The 19733-nt window shown below is 37.1% G+C and overlaps 2 protein-coding genes and 1 long non-coding RNA gene across 3 annotated transcripts; 1 reads left to right on the top strand and 2 right to left on the bottom strand.

The window, feature by feature from the left end:
* The first annotated feature begins 1637 nt into the window (after positions 1-1637).
* On the top strand, positions 1638-10556 carry LOC103713634 (DEAD-box ATP-dependent RNA helicase 57). The gene is given in 13 exon segments (XM_008800636.3): positions 1638-1810; positions 1934-2042; positions 2140-2258; positions 2354-2445; positions 5102-5198; positions 5406-5486; positions 5573-5805; positions 7718-7912; positions 7998-8088; positions 8629-8751; positions 8958-9108; positions 9788-9814; positions 9817-10556. Coding segments are annotated over 13 exon segments (1599 nt in total). The 5' UTR covers positions 1638-1729; the 3' UTR covers positions 10017-10556.
* A 93-nt stretch (positions 10557-10649) lies between these two features.
* Positions 10650-13311, bottom strand: LOC103713635 (membrane protein PM19L). Its single transcript, XM_008800637.4, is given in 5 exon segments — positions 10650-10926; positions 11058-11103; positions 12645-12682; positions 12684-12862; positions 12976-13311. Coding segments are annotated over 5 exon segments (507 nt in total). The 5' UTR covers positions 13103-13311; the 3' UTR covers positions 10650-10809.
* Positions 13312-15018: 1707 nt separating this feature from the next.
* On the bottom strand, positions 15019-17888 carry LOC103713651. The gene is made up of 3 exons (XR_005506945.1): positions 17542-17888; positions 15941-16625; positions 15019-15380 (listed from the first exon to the last, which is right to left on the bottom strand). It is a non-coding gene; the product is annotated as an uncharacterized LOC103713651 (long non-coding RNA).
* Positions 17889-19733: the final 1845 nt, after the last annotated feature.

A 19733-nucleotide genomic window follows, 5' to 3' on the forward strand; every position in this document is an offset into this window, starting at 1 on the left:
GAGTGCGCAACAAAGAATCTGCAATCCTTTATCAGTTCACACCCATCTCTAATCCTGCCAAACTATGCAAACTCCCTGGGTACTTCATAGCAAGTTCATATGGACAGTGCAAATTTACTGCTGCCCAGAGTTAGGTTACCATGGATCAAAACTTTTTCCATGTTTTAGATATGATTGTCAAAGGAATGAGCAGTTCATGAGTATCTCATTTGCAATTGAAACGTGGTTCAATATGAGTTTGCTTGAGTTATAAATGAGCTAAGCTTGAAGCATGATTTTAAGTTCAAAATATAATAAGCCAAATACAAGATATGCCAAGCTCACCAATGTTCGGCTTGAATAAGCTTGTTATAAATATATGAATATAAATAAATTAAATATATTTATTTTATAATTATTTTATTTGCATTTTGATAATAAATGATAGACATAGTATTTTTAAGAATTTATAATATATAACTTCTTTAACTAAAAATTCTTATAACACTTCTCTTTTCAGTTGGATCCTAATTTATTAACTACAATGGTTTGGAAGCAGAAATATCACCATTGGTGGCTTTAATTCTTCCTTACCCAGTGCTTGTCTGCTCAGTCTCCTCCTTATGTCCTTACAGCTCCTTCTCTTTCTGTTATCAAAGGAAAAGGCAAGCCAAGTAGCTCAAGAAAGATCAAGCTCAATTTGCAGGTAAATAAATCGAACTTGACCCAGTGAAACAAGCTTGAAATTAATTTTGAATCAAGCCAAAAATCAACCTAGCTCATTTAGGCTCGACTATGGTTATATTGTACATACCGTATATTATATAGATAATGGAACGCTAGATCAAGGTTTTAATTAATGTCTTTTGCTAGTGTCTTTTGTTTATTCTTTGAATTAATTAAATATTTATTCTTTGAACTATCTAGCACTTATTTAGATGGTATAACCTTTTGTCCCATCTTGGGCAAGAGGCTGGGGATTTGATTCTAGTCGGAGTTAATCTCAAAAGGTATGGTGGATATAAGGTTAAAAAAGTAGAATTGCCCCCTCCTAGTCTCAGTACAAATAAAATAGATATGAATTCGTGCTTGAAACAATGCATTTAGTGTTACTTGCGCTTTATAAAAAGGGAAGATGAAAGCTATAAAAAATTTCTAACTTTCTCCAAAAAGTATTTTTTGTGATTTTTTCTTTTTGTAGAAACATTTTTAAAATTATGTTTTCAAACACTTATTTTTAAGAAGTCTCTTTTTGCTGTAAAAGTCACAAAAAATATTTTTTTAAAGTAATATCAAATATGCTCAATTTTAAGATCAAGTTGAAATCACACTGTAATTCAAGTTTGAGGTAAGCTTGACTCAAGCTTGAATTGATTTCAGCCCAATTAATGATTACCTAGCTGATATATTTGATTTGTATTTGACCAGGTTCAAAACTAAACTTGAATGGAGCTTGACATGGAGGTAAACAAATTGAGCTTGATCTCAGAGTTCAAGCTCAAAATTGATTTTACTAAGCCCCCGGCAGATGAGCCTAAGCCAGGCACGAGCTAGCTCAAACGAAGATGAGCTGAGGCCGAGCCCACCCTAGCCAGCTTTCAACGAGCTCGAGTTCGCCTGCTGAAATTGTAGTCCTAGAACAAGGCGGATACGTAACAGACTATAACGGAAGAGCTCGGAGGAGCTAGGGTTTTGCATCGCGGCGCAGGGGGGTTTAACACGGACCTCGTCGCGTTCGTCGCCGGCGTCGATGGAGCAGGCGTCGTCGCTGCTTTTCTCTGGCATCCATCTCGACCGGAAAAGATTCGCCGGTGACATCGCCCGATTTAAGGCAGAGTTCTTCTCTTCTTCTCCTCCCGATCGAATTGAATCTCGATGCTTTTCGATAAAGTTCCAATTTTTATTTGGAATCTAAAGCGAACGCATTAGTGATTTTTGTCTTATTCTTCGTTAGCCGAAGAAGGAGCCGGAGAAACCGCAGGAAGTGGAAGCCGAAGCAAAGGAATCGACGGAGGTGACTGGAAGCAGGAAAGGGAAGAGGAAACGGAAGGCTAAGAGTTCTGGTGATCTCTCTGCACTTAGTAGTGGGCTTTAATCGTCTTAAAAGAATTTCTTTTTTTAATCTTTTTCTTGTGTATTATTTCAATTTTGGTGCTTCAGAAGTCGTAGAGGGTTTCAGTGTTTTTAGGAGTTCGGAAACCGTACTGTCTGATGGAGAGAAAAATGATACGGAAGCTGATCTCTCTCAGCAGAGGAAGGAATTGGAAAAGCAACTTGAGGTTGAATTTGCTCTTAGTTATGTAATTTTAGTCCAGAAGTAGAGTTATTTGAGTAATAAAACACTTTTATAATAAAAATGCTTGCTTGATTCCAGAAAGCTTCGATTCTGCGTAAGAAATGTGGGATACATATTTCTGGCCACGACGTTCCTTCTCCACTTGAGAGCTTCGGAGAACTTCATTCAAGGTAAATATTTCAACTTGGTGATATATGTTTTGCTATTCTTGATATTATTACTGATTGAATGATAGGGTATGGATAACTGGAAATGTAGGGCATCTTGTGCTACTTGGTTTCAGCTAAAAAACTTAAAAACAACTTGCTTTGAACCACTACCCAGCTGAATGCAATCAGCTTAGTTAAGTATGTTTCTATTATTTACTTTTTTCAAATTAAGGCTTTGACTTCAATCATATTAGATGCCTTTTCCACATATCCATCCAAGCTTGATTGGATCATCATGTCTGTATATTTCATTCCTTCTTTTGTGTTGCTCCTTAGTGCTGCACATGATTGAGGACATAAACACAAATATGTTAGGATCTGATCTTATTTTCAGAGCTGAGAAGAAAACACTTGTTCATATGTTAAAGTATTTTAGTTCTCGGGGGGAAAAAGGGATTGAGTATGCCTCCCAAAAGGGCAATTTCTAAGCCAAAGATTTAAGAGTAAATGCAGAATAAAGTGAAAAAGACAAATCATGAAAAAAAGGAGGTTTGAATACTATTTCCATAAAAACAAGATGTCAACGGCAGCAGCAATAATTTGCATAGAGCGGCGGCGGCGGCGCGGGAGGGGGGGGGGGGAGAAGAGAGAGAGAGAAGTATTATAAGTAATAACTCTTTCTAAACCTTGAATGGCCCCTTCTTTCTGAAATGGTGCTTCTACTATTCTACAAGATGACCTTACCGTTGTTTCTCTCTAAAATAAAGAGAGGTAATACTAAAATAGGTTCAGGAGCCTGCAGACTGAACAAGGAGATAAGAAATAGGGTTGTTAGCTTGAGGCTCCTCTGCTCTGGTTGGCCCTCAAAAACAACTGCCCTATCTCTCCTTGCATGTCATAAATGTTTAGTTGCCCAGCTATAATAGCTGGCCTATATGGCCTCCTTATAGTGGCCGACCTAGTTCATTGCACTTCTTTGTGGAGCGCCCAAAAACTTATGCTAGAAAAAACTTAGGAAACAACCCTCCATCAGCTAGAAGCCCATGATTAACAAGATTTCCCTAAAAACACTGAGAATTTTCTTAAACCTCTAACAGGGAATAAAGGACACAGCAAACAGCACTCAATTCATTATTTGCTCCCGCACAAATCTTTTGCTTGCACCACCAATTATGTGATCTTCTGTCTTGATTTCATCATTCTAGTGTTCTGGATTATGGAGAATACTCTCTCTTGGTATTGGTTTTCTTACCTCTTTCTTCTCATTTTTGCCATCTAGTACTTCTTCATACTCCTCACCCTCTCCTTACAATAGTAGCCACTCGCATCAATTAGGTCAGTTGTTGGCTAAGCAACCCACTTATTCTTGTTAAAAACCATGTAATAGTCACTCCACTTTCTTCTCTCTTTGTTTCCTGTTTTTATGTAGATGTGCTTGTTTGTTGCCCTTGAGTCTTAATTGTGAAAGTATATGTCATGCTCTTTGTGTATAACTATGCCTATGATTTATCAATTTGCAGTACCACTTGGTAGGTCTTTTCTGCTGTCCAGAATATAAACTTTCCATTTAGCTTAAACAGATGTTCTTAATCTAGCTCTTATATTCTGCAATTGAGAAATTTTTCACTTCATAGGCATGTGACCTCATTGAAAGATCAAATAGAACTTTCGTGAGTTATCCACTTTCTCTCATCATAGGAGCTGATGGAACTTGCACAAGTAATAGGGGTCTTATTGTGTGGAAATCTTCCTCCTTTGGCCTTGTTTATCCTTTATTGCACTACCACATAAAGCTCAAATTGCATTTTCAATTTTAGATCAGCACATTCACTTATGCAGACCTAATCACCTATGTTTTCTTAAGTGATTTTAGTGTTTCTATAAACTTATTAACAACTTCTTATCATGGATATATATTTTTTTGAAAACAAGATGGATTGGAGCTGTATTCACTGTTCATGCCTTCATGCACATCTTTGTGGTGCTTACTGAGCTCTTTGTTCTTTACTAATATATAAGGGCATCATTACTGTTGGATTCCTCTCCTAAATGGTTTAGTCATAGTAGGAAATAGATGATTATCGTGTTGTTGTTCTTGAGATTGTGACTTGTCTTGTGCTACATGAGTGTGAGTGTGCCATTTTGTTGCAAAATGATGCACCTAAGATCAAAATAGTTGCAAACCAGAAGTATCTAATAATTGCTTAAAGTTTATGATTAAGCATAAAAGTGAAAGTTATAGAAAGAAGCTTAATGTTAGACCCCAACATGTAATTTATCATGACTTGATTTGGCATGTGCACAAGAGGGGAAAGTGTCATCACTATGGGCAATGCTGTAGAAACTCTCAAAAAGAAAAATTCTCCGGTAATGGAGGAGGAGATTCTATATCCCGTTCATCACAAGTTGCTTAATTGGTTGAATTAGGATATTTTTCACATAACCTACTTGTTGAAGTTCTCCGTTGTTAGGTAAGTGATTTTTTGGAGGATGGTAATGTAGTTTAAGCTACTATATCATGGTTTTTTGATGCATACACATTTCTATATATGTTAACTCTTGGTTCAAAATTTTGTGCTTTTTTTAATCTGCTTTGATCTTCTAAGGCATTATTTTACTTTACATATGAAACATTTATTTTCAAGTTATGCTGAAAAGATCTTGATCTTGTGAACAGGTATGGCTGTAAATCATATTTATTGCAGAACCTACAAGAACGTGGATTTAAAGAGCCTACACCTATTCAAAGGCAGGCTATTCCAGTACTCCTCTCGGTATGCTCTTCTATTTAAGCTATTCCCTTGGCACATTTTTTTCCTCTTGCTCTTTGTTTATCCAAATGTTCTAGTCTTGACTCTATAATTTTCTCTTTGAGCATTCTCCAACTATTACCTAAATAATTTTACTATCCTTTATTGTCAACGTCTTTAGCTACTGCTTAATCATTTGGATTAATGTTTAAATGTCCTAACTTGTTTCAGGGTCGGGAGTGCTTTGCATGTGCCCCAACAGGTTCTGGCAAGACTTTGGCCTTTTTATGCCCAATTCTTATGAACATTAAGGTAACATGATGTTACAATGGGTATGAACAATAATCTCTTTAAAATATTGCATTCAAATGTATGAAACGATCCATTATGGTCATTAGCCAGGATCCAAAGATGGTGTAAAGGCTGTAATACTTTGTCCCACAAGAGAATTAGCTGCGCAAACTACTAGAGAGTGCAAGAAGCTGGGAAAAGGAAGGAAATTCTACATTAAATTGATGACTAAGGAGCTCGCAAGATGTGGTAATTTTGACAAAATGCCCTGTGACATTCTCGTATCGACTCCACTTCGCTTGGATTTTGCTATGCGAAAAAGAAAGCTTGACCTCAGTAGGTATGCTTTAAAATTTTCCTAAATATCCTTTTGCATTTAAGACATAATACACATGATCATCTTTTGTTTTAAGTGATGCTTCGAATTTGTTTTGCCATTGCCTAGACCATTCTAACATTGGTTGATATTTCTTAAGGGTCAAAGCTTGGGATGGTGCATTTTATCATGACATTTTATCATGCTGACTATTGCTAGTAAGCTTCACTAAACAATGGACATGTCAATGTTTAGAATATATGGAGCATAATTGCATAGTGAAACCCTAATGCATTGCAAAATTGACTAGCATAAGATCAAGGGTGATGGGGTGGGATGACGAGAAGCAGAACTACGGCTGGAAGTGGGCCCGGGCCGGCTTGATTTCGAGTTGGGCTATAGGCTAGGCTCAAATCATTTTGGATTAGGTTTGGGCTCAAATTGAGGGCCCGTTTATATTTTGGGCTGGGCTTGGGTATATATTTAGCTTGAATCAAGCCTAGATAAAGCTTGAACCAAATTACTACAATAGCTCGGTACTGGTGTCATGTAGTAATTGTAATAATGTTGTGAGTTAGGTCAAAGCGTATAATGTTGTGAACTCGGCTATATATCGCCATGCCGGCACTAGAGCCCATACCAGTTGGTTGGCAACACGGTTCAGTATGCCCTCGTGCTGTTCCATGTCGGGCTCGCAACAGTAGAGAGGATGAGGGAGAGGCAGAATGGGAGAGAAGAAAAGAGAGAGAGAGGAGGGAGAGGGAAAAGAGGCTTCGGAGGTTGCCGAGGGCCGGAAGAGAGGCTCTGCCCTCCGGACCCCTGTTTCTTTTGAAACAGGGTCCATCGGGGCCTCTTTTTTTATTTTAAAAATTTTAAGTGAAGTCAGCAATCGTCGGGGCCTTCAAGTTATACTATGTGAAATATTAAATGATGTTGCTTTTCACTGCTTAATATTATTAAAAATAATGAGTACTAACAATATTGAAATGAAGTTATATAGTTGAGCAATATTTTCTAATTTTTCTTTAATTAATAATTTCCTGTTTTATCCTTATTATTTTCAAACATTTGTAGTTACATAGACCATCAATTTTCTTTAATTAATAATTTCCTGTTTTATCCTTATTATTTTATCCTTATTATTTCCTGTGTTAATTAATAATTTCCTGTCATATGCTGGTGTTTTCAGAAGATGGAATAAGATGATCTGATTAGTCCACATAAGCTTTGAAAATCTGTTACAAACTTAGAGATTGATATGTAGCCCATACATATGGTTTCTTGGACGTGTGCAGATTCCTTTCTTATTTCTGTTCCCTTTTTCTTTAATTACTCGAGCACCAGATATTGATAAAGTACTCATTATGAGAGGCTCATTACTGTGCGATGTAATAGTCATATGATAGCTGCCTTCATTTTTGAAACTGCAGCTGTAACATAGATGTCTCGAGTATTATACTGACATTATTTTGATGAATTTTCATTATTGAGTCATAATTAATTATGGCTTTTGATTTATTCTCCCTTCATGCATTTGCACGTAAATTTAAGGCAAATAAGAGAATCAAGCAATACACCAAAGAAATTACAGGGCAATTTGTAATGCTCCGATAGTTAACTCAGTGAGTATACAAAAACTAAATGTGTTCTCACATGGAAAAAAAGAAAAACAAATTAAAAAAAGCATAAACTTCATCAATTATGAAAAAAATCTTGGACCAGAGATAGTTGATATGTAGCACTGACTGTAAATTTTATATTTTTTTTGTTCCTCAGATTGCTAGGCGTCAAGGAATAGTCACAACAAATATTGAAATGAAACAACTCTTTACCAAGATCATGCATCTATCTGCTAATTCAACAGAGAATCCACATAAAAGTGCTTCAATTTTTATCATGATACTTCTGTAATTGCTCTAGTATTTGCTTTATGCAGGGTAGAGTACCTTGTCTTGGATGAATCTGATAAGCTATTTGAGCTTGGATTTGTAGAGCAAATTGATTCTGTGGTTAAAGCATGCTCAAATCCTTCAATTATACGATCCTTGTTTAGTGCTACGTTGCCTGATACTGTTGAAGAACTTGCACGCTCCATAATGCATGATGCAGTTCGGGTTATAGTGGGTAGAAAGTGAGTATGACAATTTAAATAAAAACCATCATTTCCATATCTAATTTTCCAAACCATTCTTTTTTATTACGAGAAATTTTGACAGGAATTCTGCATCCGAGTTGATAAAGCAAAAGCTGATTTTTGCTGGAAGTGAAAAAGGAAAACTGCTTGCTTTACGGCAAAGCTTTGCAGAGGTATGTTACTTATTCACCTCTCTTGCTCGAGGCAAATGTAGATCTCGTAGCTTTGCTGATTGATGCTTGTTATGCCTGTCTAGCTGCATACTCTGAATAAAGCTACACAAAAATGATGTATTTTCAGCTAGTTATGCTATTATTCTCCAATTACGCATGGGTCATACTTCCTTTTTTTTTAATCCCCTTTTCTGTAGCAGAATGGTGATTTTTTTTTTTTGATTTATTTTTATCTTGGTAAACTAATATCTGTATCTACTTGATTTTGATATAATACTTTGGTACATTAATATTGAGTCATCTGAGCAACAGAAGTTGGTACCCTCTTTAACTAGACTATGCTGTTCGACTGTTGATTTCAATTGTCAGAGTTGTTCAAGTTGTTACTTAAATGTTCTTTTGATAGAAAACATGCACTTGAATTATCATCTTAAATATGTTAGTTCATGCATTTGAATCCTGTTGTTTCAGGGTTTTTTTTTCCTGTACTTGCAGCATGTTCATTCTACTTACTTGTTCTTGTATTCTGTCAACTGGTAGTGCCTGAATCCTCCAGTATTAGTTTTTGTACAAAGCAAGGAAAGGGCGAAGGAGCTCTACAAGGAATTGTCATTTGATGACATAAAAGCTGATGTCATTCATGCTGATCTAACTCAGCAGCAGGTAAAGTCATATAGAACCTGATTCTCCATGAAGAATAATCTCCCACTAACCTCTTTTCCATCTTATACACTAAGACTGTTTACGATTCTGAACACCATACTTGGGAGACCCATTAAACATTATTTCTTTTTCTTTTCCTTAATTCGCTATTTATCACTTTTTTTTGAATGATTTCCATTATGTAATTTTCATTTTTATTTGTCCAGCGAGAAGATGCAGTCGATAACTTCAGAGCAGGCAAAACATGGGTTTTAATAGCAACTGATGTTGTTGCTCGGGGTATGGATTTTAAGGGCATCAACTGTGTTCTTAATTATGATTTTCCTGAATCAGCTGCAGCCTACATTCATCGAATTGGTAACACCCGGAACTTAATTCTTGGTCATTCTTACTAACACCAGCAAGTGATGTTTATGCTAATTTCACTGTTAAATGAATTTATGGCTATATAATAAAGTTCAGAGTAATAATGCTGTCTGAAATAACAAGATGTCATAGTATTCTGGTTTTGGTTACATGTATCCTGTGTTTCATTAGCCAGTTTGTCAACCTGCCTGTTTGAACAGGCACATTAGAGGCTCACAATCTTTCACATACTGCAGGCCTTTTCATTAGCCTGCATCTGGACACTGGGGGATATCTCTCATGTGAGTTGGAGGAAGTTTAGATTTTGAGGAAGTAAGAGGTGGTGTGATCGGGGTGTGAAATCCCAGCAAATCAATTTGGAGCTCCCCACCTCTTTCTTTCACCTCGACTCATTGTGAGACATCCTACAGATGTGATGGGGAATCCAGATAGGCCCTGCATGTGTTGTGCATGCAGAATCCAAAAGCTCATCCAAACAACCTCTCTGTTGCTTCTAGACAATGTTTACTATTACAATCGAGGTAGTTGATAATGCTAATATGACAGCATAATGTTGCTCATGGGAAGAAAGTTAAACTACACATGATTATCACTTCCCTGTCTTCCATTTATTTGCTTAGCTACTAAATCTCAAATTTCAAATAAATCTCAAATTTCAATGTACCATTAGGTCGATCTGGAAGGGCAGGAAGAACTGGGAAGCAATAACTTTCTACACTGAAGAGGATAAGCCATTCCTGCGGAATATAGCCAATGTGATGGTAGCTTCAGGATGCGAAGTTCCGTCCTGGATTCTGGCATTGCCCAAGCTCAAACGTAAAAAGCACCGGCCAAAGCGAGACTCAGTCTCAACCATTCCTGAGGATAATGCCAGAATGAGAATGCAAAAGGTCTATTGACAACATCAAATCCTTCTTTTCGCATCTTCTGGATTTTGTCTGCCTACTCACCTTGTGGCATCCTGACCTTCTGGCTAGTCAACTCTTGTTAGCTTTTGCCTGTACAGACACCTGCTGCTGTTTGCTTCCCCTCATCTTTTTACACTTGCCATCATTGATATCCAAGAGCCTCCAATTATGATGCTTGGAGATATGTCTAAATGCAATCACATAAGCCATTTGCATAAGCTGACCATGCTTAATCAGTTCCATTCTCCCACCATTTACTTTGTGACAAAAAATTTTGTAAGTGATTAGATGTTGAGGAGAGTTGTCAGTTTGTTTAGCTATTGCTTGTTCTCTGCTCATTCTCTGTTTATCTCTTTTGTGAAATTGTATCATGTGGATGAGCCTATTTATGGTCCTTGAAGCCAAGTAATGGTTCCTGTTTTATGAAAGAGTGATTTTTTTTTTTTTGACTCCCCAAGTCTGAATTTGTAACCTGAGAAACAAAGGTTGATTTATTGAATTTCTGAGAACTGACGAACTTTTAGAACCATAGTTTTTTTTGCATCTTATGTTGTGTGTATGTTATTCATTGAACTGTAATTTAGCGGTCCGTGGGAGTTCCATGGTGCATGTAGGAGATCTGTCTTCATAAACACCATAAATTTTTATTTATTTATGTCTCATCATCTCCAAGTATTACAGAAAAATTTGGAACATGAAACTGATGGATGGAGATGGTTGTAAGTAATTTAAGCACAGGGAATATAGAGAAATAGATAATGTAGCAGAGGTAATTTTCATGGTCTTAGCATCGTCCGGCGAAGTGCTCATGCGCCGTGGTGGCTGTTGCGCCGGCGTTAAGGGTCCCTGTGCACAGCAGTTGTGTGCCACTCAAGATGATGGTCAGTGTCTCCAGTGTTCTCTGCACAAATGGTAATGAAATGGATGATCTGTTAGATATTGGAAACAGATAGCTTCTCGTCCCTCAAGCGAAGTTAAATCATGGAGGTAAACAAGCGCATTCTGCTCTCAGTTGAGTCAACAAGCACTTACCAAGCTTGGAGGCCTTAAGCTTATGCTAATCTCTTTGCATGCCAACCTGAGGAAAAGAAGAAAGTTTTGGTGAATGACATGATGATCCGTTCTTATCATAGATATTCTAGCTTTAGTGGGCCTCAATGAAGAAGATTTAAATCGATTCATTTTTTGATGTGGATGTCATGCCATGCTCCAGCTTGAAGTTTGATCATGACTCCAGCCAACTTCCAATCTCAAATATCGGCTTAACTAAGTTCAGGTTCGAACTTGAGCTCTTAAAAGTGGCTTGTTAATGAAGCAAGAACATGAATCCCCACTGCAGATTTTATGTTTACACTCGAAGCCAATGTCAATCCATAAAAATCAATTTGATGGCTAGAATGTTTTGGCTGACAAAATCCATCTATTAAATCGATATTGAATTTGAACTTCTTCACTCTCAAGCATATTATATGTCTATACAATTTTTATTTACATGATGTGCTTTCCAAAACTGAACATGAAAGATTAGTAGTTCTCAAGCATGGCTTAGAAATATTTCGGGGCAATGTTCAGACTCAGGCTTAAGATGACCGAGCCCTTATGAAACCAAAGGCATGGATGGAGTCAAACATTGGTTGCTCGAGAATGACTAAGGCTCTGTTTGGGAGAACAGTTGGTAGTAGAGCTTTTAAAGTAGAGTTATTGAAAGTAAACTTTTTGAAGTAGGCTTTTATAAAAAAATGTTTATTGTTTGGTAGCTACATTTCTAAAGTGCTGTAGCATTTTAATATGTATTTGGTAAACAACTGAGAAAGTACTATTTTATGACAAAATGCTTATAAGGGCATTGCATAGTATTATACCACAGAGCATAATAAATATAATTTATTAAACATAAATATATGATATAGTTAATATATTATTGTAATGTAATATAATATTACTGTAATATAGTAATATAATATTGTATACTATAGCATAATAATTTAATATAATATTAAATTATTTAACATAACATATCAATGTATTATGATGTAATGTAATATATCAATAATAAAGGTATAACATATTATAATTATTAGCGTAAACTAATTTTTCATAATATAATATAATATTAAATTATTTACATAACTTATTAATGCATTATAATATAATGTAATATAATATTATATTTATAGTATAATATAATTACTATAAATTGGTTATATTTATATTATATTATTACTATAAAAATGGCTAGAGTTTTTTATTGGGACTCTTGCAGATTTTTAGGATTATAAAGGGACATTTGTGTAATTGTTATATTTTTATCATGGGTATTTTGGTCAAAAAAATAGCTTCCTAACGGAACCTAAAAGTACTTTCCGAAAAGCTCCAAAATGGAGCTTTTTCCGAAAAAATGTGTTTTTAGCTTTTTAGAAAAGCTAAAACAGCTTTCCAAATTTTTTACCAAACACTCTTTTTTCGTTTAAAAGTATTTTTGGAGGGCCAAAAACTCCCCCAAACGAGGGTTAACTCATTCGGCAATATTAATGATGAAAAACTTTGACATTGTATGACTACGCCATTCTAATAATGGAACTATTAGAAGTTTCAAATACGAAAACATGCAGTAATTACCCCATAGCCAGAAGAGTGAGGGCCCAAGTAATTATAGAAAGAGGCTGCAGCTGATAATAAGCTGCATGGATTCCATTGGATGACATCTAGCAAGCCAGTGAGTGAAGTGGCAACACCCACAACTCCAGCAATGAGCGAGAAGATCACAAAAAATCCAGTTGCCAAGTTTCCAATGGGATAGTATATTGGAAACAGTCTGGTCACCGGCGAGGTTGACACTGCCAAAGCACATGAATATTGAACACTATCAGTAGCGTACGTTGCTGCTAAATTACCAAGACTCACATCCCTTCAATTAGATTAGTGCACCATTGAAGGCTAATCAGCTTACCTGCATGAGGAGTCTCTTCGATGCCATAGTTAATGGCCCAACCGGCGATCACGGCGACGATAAGATACATTATGAGGTTGAGGAAGAGGAGGATGGATGCAAGAGGCCTTTGCCCCTGAGAAACCATGATGGAAGGTGGTAAGAGCAGCCTGAATATGTTAAGGAACCATCAAAGTATGACTACTTGGCAAGCTCAAATGCATATATATAGGCAAAGTCTATAAAGGGAGTTAATGACTGCAGCACGCCAAATTGTTCTGCCTTTAGTGCAAAGGAAAGGATGACATTCCTTCTTGTGCTATAGGAGTCATCTCCTTTCCTTTCTCTTATGGGAAGTAAAGTATTTCTTTTCAGAATTCCATGCCTGGAAGCCAGTCCATGCGCAACAAGAATCATCTGGGAGAAGTTATGATTTGCTATACGAATATATCGATACATGCATTTAACACACAAATTGGGTGCCACTTAGCTGTTTACAATTGCATATCCTCATTGGGATGAACCATGTAAGACTGTCAGACTTCAGACCTTAATGTCTTAGGAGCACCATTTAGCAGTCCTTGGGATCAATACTTCCTCACAAGGATGTGCAACCGGGATCTTATTGAAATGATGCTGTCTGATTCTGGTATATTTAGACACATTGTGATCTACTAGTGGCAAAGAGATATTCTACATATAGTGAGCCATCAAAAGTCAGGTATTGCCAAAAACTACTATTAATCGCAGCCATAGCCAACAGCAGTTGGCTCATTTTTTATGTGGTATATCCTATGGAAGTAGCAAGTAATCTAAGCCTGGATATCAATAATGTCTGGATTCATGTAAGCTCTGCAGGGATCAAAGGAAACTGGAAGAAATTCTCCAGTTGGTATTATAGAGCTTGCTACGATTCATGGAATATTCTATCTTGAATCATAGTGACAAGAATGGATCAAATTATTAAAAAAAACTGAACAAACCAGGGAAAAAAAAAGAGACTAAAAAGATATCAGAGAACATGAACAGAGGTGGTATCTAGTGGATGGACATATAATCTTTGCTATGCCCCCCTCCAAATCACTTTCTAGCTTCAAACCTGCAACTGCGACTTCTTAGCAGCAAGAGCCTCAGATTCAAGAGTTAGGTCCCAGAGAATTGTTAGTTTCCGCCAGTATAGAAGCCACCACATATGGGTCCATGTTTGAAGCTGGACGACGATCTTCCAAGTAGCCTAAATAAGATATAGAAAACATGGTCTAAGTTGTCACAAGTGCAATTACATTTATGTAGGTTTGCAAGCAACAGCTAGATTTTGCATCAGCAGGAAGCAGCAGCTTCTCCTCGGTAATCATGTAAACATTCTAGACAAAAAAACACACCTTTGCCTTGTCTTCCTCGTAACAACCCAAGACGTCATCCAAAAAGGTTAACTGGAAGGTATTATATGAGTTCCTTGGTCCGATATAAGTACCCAAGGCCTACCCAATGAATAACTGATGTAGGACTAAACGCACGCTCGCATGGATTCTCACATACTTATTCCGTTTAAGCCCTGGCATCTTCATCAGGCTATGGATCCAAATCCATTCGAATTCAATAATGAAACACCACAATTAGCTCATAGTCAATTTAAATATACCTATGCTATAGTGTTCCTTTAGTCCATATAAATTATAAGCCGGATCCGCTCTGATACTATTTGTAATAACTCAGGATTTCACTTAAAAAGGCTAGCTCGAAGGTATTATTGAGTTCCTTGGTCCTATATAAGTACCCAAGATCTACTCAGCGAATAACCAATGTGAGACTAAACGCATGCCTATACAGATCCTCACATTCTTAGTTTCACATCCCACATGAATAGAGCAGCCACGATTTGCCACACTTGAGAGACAAGGCATAAATTGTGGCTATCACATCCCCTTCATTAATGGTTGAGATGTTTCGCATGCTAGTGGGGAGAGTTCCTCATGAATATATGGTGGTTGCAGTGGCCCTCGGATCCGGATTTCAGGTTAGGGGCGTGACATGACTTGCCTTCTCGAGTATGCGTAAATATAAGTTGAGTGAAACATTGTCAACTTAAAAGAAGTATACAGCAAAATAGATGTATTCCTAGCAGTAAGTTTACATGCGAGTGTTCAAACACATACAGAAGGGAAGGTGTTTATGTCGGCTGTCTCATGCTTCCCTGTCAACCTTCGCTCATTTCCTTCTCCATATGCTCTGATATGCTCCTTGTGCCAGAGTGAGACATTGAGAATTACCTTCTTTATTACTTCATAACCATCTTCTTGCATGCTCTTAGTACTCCATAAGTAATTCATAAATTTAATGTAAATTTTCAAGAATTCAGAATTATCAAAGAGGTGGAACTCTGGACTAGCATGTTAGGCTTGAGAAGAACAGATATGCAGGGCTGCCTGTCAATGTTAGTAAAGTAGTTACTCATCAAAACTGTTCATTATAAAAGATGTAAAAATCCTTTTTCCATGATGATCAAAGCAGAATCAGACCTTTGCTGTTATTGCTATTTCACATTGGTAAAACCTTTTCCCTCATTTATGAGTAGAGATTTTTTTATTGTTTGAACATCCTCTAGGATCTGTTAACTTGGAGGAAATTTGAAGACTGCTAAGCTTTCCATGTTAAACTTATTAAACAAGAGATGGTACTAGATTTTAAATCCTTCTTTTGTATTTTACTTCCTAAAACATTCTCACCATCTCTGTTTTTTGTTTCTTCTAATATTGTTTACCTCAAGGATGTTTTAACCAATAACACATAATATTTTAGAAGCACTTTTTCACTTTTACTCGCAGCAGGCTGATATTTATTGTAAATTTGACAAAATAATGCTATTTTCCAAAGCACAGTTCAGCTCAACTTCCTTTGAAACACAATAAAATCATGGGTGCATAACAAATTCCATGACTTCAAACCTTCATATGATGGAAAATAATAGACATCCTAAAAACAGTACCTGAAGTTGGCATGACATCCTGGCTCCTGCACCATTCCAGTCGCCCTAGCCACATAAAGTTGCAAGATTGATTTTTTTTTTCTTTCCTGTTTGCAATTTTGAATAGTTTAAAAGAGTAACTTAGGCACATGTCTCCATGACTACCTCTATTGGTTTGGATCAAGGGAAAGCACCACACCTGCTTGTTCGGTGATTCACTGAAGGGTTAAAGAATATAATTATGGACACATCATGATTGTATGCAAGACATCTACTACATTATGCTTTTGTTCATATAAAAATATGTCTTTGATTCTTGTAAACAATAACTTACCAACCTTGTTGGAATTTTAAATATTTTACTCATAAATATCAATTTAATATCGCAAGATACTCAAATGTTAGTGCTATGCCCTAACCTAAGATTGCGATCAGGGTCGCTACATAGCTGCATATTCATTGAGACTTTCCTACTAGCGTGCAAGGCATCTCAACACGATATTATAAAGCAAGCAGCAAAATAAACAATTAATTATATAGAACCAAAATTTAAATAACTAAAATTCAAACTTTAATATCTCACAAATTTTAATAACATTCGAGGTCTTATAACAGACTTAAGAAACTCTAATCCAGAATAAAGAAAAATCAGACTTGCTTCAATCACTCTTCCAAATATATTTCATGCCATCTTAGTCCTCAAGATCTGTAAAAATAGTAAGATATGAAACAATAAGCTAGACAACCCAGTAAACAATGATACTTCAACTAGATTAATCAGGTATAACTAATAATTTACAAAAAACAAATATATCAAATTTATTCAGTTCAAAAACTAATTTAGATATGCAACATTATCAAAACATCATACATGTTAATCATATCTTTCTCAAATTCAAATTTTGTTTATAAATCCAAATTCTTTCAAAAATTAAGTTCATCTTGTCAATTATAAACTATGACCATATTTTTTCTGTGGCAGGGTCATAATACTAGGGGTGGCAATCGGGTCGGGTCGGACATAACGGATTAGGTCAGATGTTAAACGGGTCAAAAAGTTAACCCGACCTGTTTAATAAATATGTCAGAATTATAATCTGAATCCGACCTATTTATTAAACAGTAACCCGACCCGTTTAACCAAATGGAGACAGTGAGATGGGAGGGTGGGTCGGTGGCTGGGTGGGGTTGCTTCCGGCGAGAGAGAGAGAGAGAGAAAGAGAGAGATGGGGGGTTCGATGGAGAGAGGAGAAGTCTCTCTGATGTTCAGAAATCGAAGTCTGAGATTTGATGAGATCCGGGAGGGGCCGGCGGCTCCTCTCCCAGACCTCATCACGGCAGCTCCACCTGCGACCAAGTCACGGCCTCAGCAGAAGGGGGAGGAAGAATCCTCTCTGCTTTGCCTACCCACAGCAAGGGAAGAAAAAGAACCCCTCAGAGGAGGGAAGGAAGAATCCTAGAGCGGCCGTCGATAATTGCGGTTACGGCGGCGATCAAGCGCGGCGGCGGATCCACAACCAGAGATCCTAGGTAGGTTCCTTCCCCCTTCCTCTTCCTCTTCTTTTTTTTTTATTTTGTTATCATGGGGTAAAAGGAAACAGGGGTTAGGGTTTACGGTTTACCTTGCTCCGGGAAGAAGCTGCAGCTACTCTCTCATGTGGCACTAGTTGTGGGTTCTAAAAATCCTAGCCGAGGAGGAAGAAGGAGGGGGGTGTCGATGTGGCCGCGGGGGCCTCGACAGGGTGATGTATGCACGATGATCTCATCCTAGGTGAGAGTGGGATCGGCCGATCAGGGGCACGATGTAGTCGTGGTCGCCGACTCGCCGTTGACGGGGAGGCAGAAGTAGTCGGCAAGGGGGAGCTGGGGAGGAGAGGGCAAAGTCGGAGGGGAGAAGAGGGGAGACGAGAGAGTAGAGAGCTCGGGCGGCGCTTGTCACAAACCCTAGTCCCTAAGTCCCCCAAATGGCCAAATCAGAAATCATGGCTGAGCGGTGAAAACTAAAAAGAAAAACCAAATCGGGCCGACGCGGAGAAATTGGGCTGAGGGGAGTTGGGCCGGCTCTAGGTCTTGTGGGTTGTGGCCTTTATCTTCTATCAACCCAACGGTTAAACGGGTTAAATGGGTTAAACGGGTCAGACGTCTAAAATTCGTATCCAACCCAATTAATAAACAGGTTAAATAAGTCAACCTGTTTACGACCCGAACCTATTTAGACCAAACCCAAACCTACTTATGGCGGGTCGGGTCATAGTTTGCCACCCCTACATAATACCGTGCATCTTCTTATGATGTGCCATACATTATCTTGTAGCAAAGTCCTTCATAACCACGTATTTGCTTGCAATATGCCGTGCATCTTCTTGTAGCATAAATCTTTCAGGACTAATCAAGTGCTAACGTATTAGCGCCTATTAGTAGGTTTCTTAATATAGTCAGGTTGAGAGTTCAAAATAATTATAGAATTTTATATTTCAATTCGACCAAAATAAAATATAGAAAATCATATTTCGATACATATGAAATCGATCAAACATGTTCAATATTTCTAATCATACATCATTCATAATATTCCAAAATCAAGAATATTCAATAATAAAGTATCATTCATCAAATTCATGCATCATCAATAGTTGACTCAAAATTTTATAATTTGCCAATAAATTTAAAAAATGAAATATTACTTATCTCATAAGTACTTTGACAAATTTGAATATTTCAAAAAATCCTTTTCAAAATCTCATATATAGACCATATTGCAATGTCCTATCATTGGACATCTTCCTATCTAACAATTCTAGCTTACACGAATTTAGCTCCAATTAGACAATATCAACGAAAATTCAGGAATAATGGAAAGTATAAGAAAAAGGTGGGAAGCAGCCTGCCGAAGGCGATTCCAAAGTCGGTCAAGTAATTCAACTGATCACTATTGATCAAATTAGTATAAGATATAGAAAGATCATAAAAATTGATGATGACAGAGTCTAGTACTGTTCAACAGGACAAAGCGTTCAATGCCCTCTAGCAGATCAACTTGAATCATCAAGGGCTTTAGAACTTTCACTGGTTATGGTTGTGTAGAGAGGCTATAAAAAAGAAAAGAAAAACTAAGGATGAGGTTGTAGGCGCAGACCTTAGTGGCCTAAGTCAGTCCAATCAAAGCAACTTATCTTATCAAAGTCTAGGCTAAGATATAGGGGTCTAAGCAATCAAGGGTGAAAATTTAATGGTGTTCAAGGGCAGGTGAGGCTGGCTGCTACCGATGGTCGTGGTCGAATCCTTCCAGAGTTGTCAGTCATTAGGAGGCCCTTTGCTAGATTCAACAACCTCAGAGAGATAGTGGAGAGAAAAGAATCTAGGGAGAGATGAGAGAGTGGGGAGAGACAAAATATAGGAAAGATGAAATAGGAACTACTGGAGTTTTCTCTTCTATAATATTTTTTCCTTTTTTTTCTTTTTTTTCTTTTTTCTTTCTTTTTTTTCTTCTTTCCTTGGTTTCTTCAGCAAAGCAGAAGACTCATGCTCACCCCTCTATAGAATAGAGGAGGGGCTGACTGTGGTGGTAACTACTGGTCGAAGGATCGATGACCAGGCTATAGTGAAGGATGGCTAGCAATAGCAACTGGTAGAAATTATTCATACTTACATATAGTAGTTTATACCCTATCACTTGTCCTTTTTATATCTTTTTTTGTTTTATTTCTTTTTCCATGGCTATTTTTACTTTATTTATAATTATTCATACTGACCTATAGTAGTGTATACCCATCCTTGATATCCTTAAATTTAAATACCCATTATTTAGTTTTTT

Source organism: Phoenix dactylifera, unplaced genomic scaffold (assembly GCF_009389715.1).
Source record: "Phoenix dactylifera cultivar Barhee BC4 unplaced genomic scaffold, palm_55x_up_171113_PBpolish2nd_filt_p 000026F, whole genome shotgun sequence".
Taxonomy (NCBI): domain Eukaryota; kingdom Viridiplantae; phylum Streptophyta; class Magnoliopsida; order Arecales; family Arecaceae; genus Phoenix; species Phoenix dactylifera.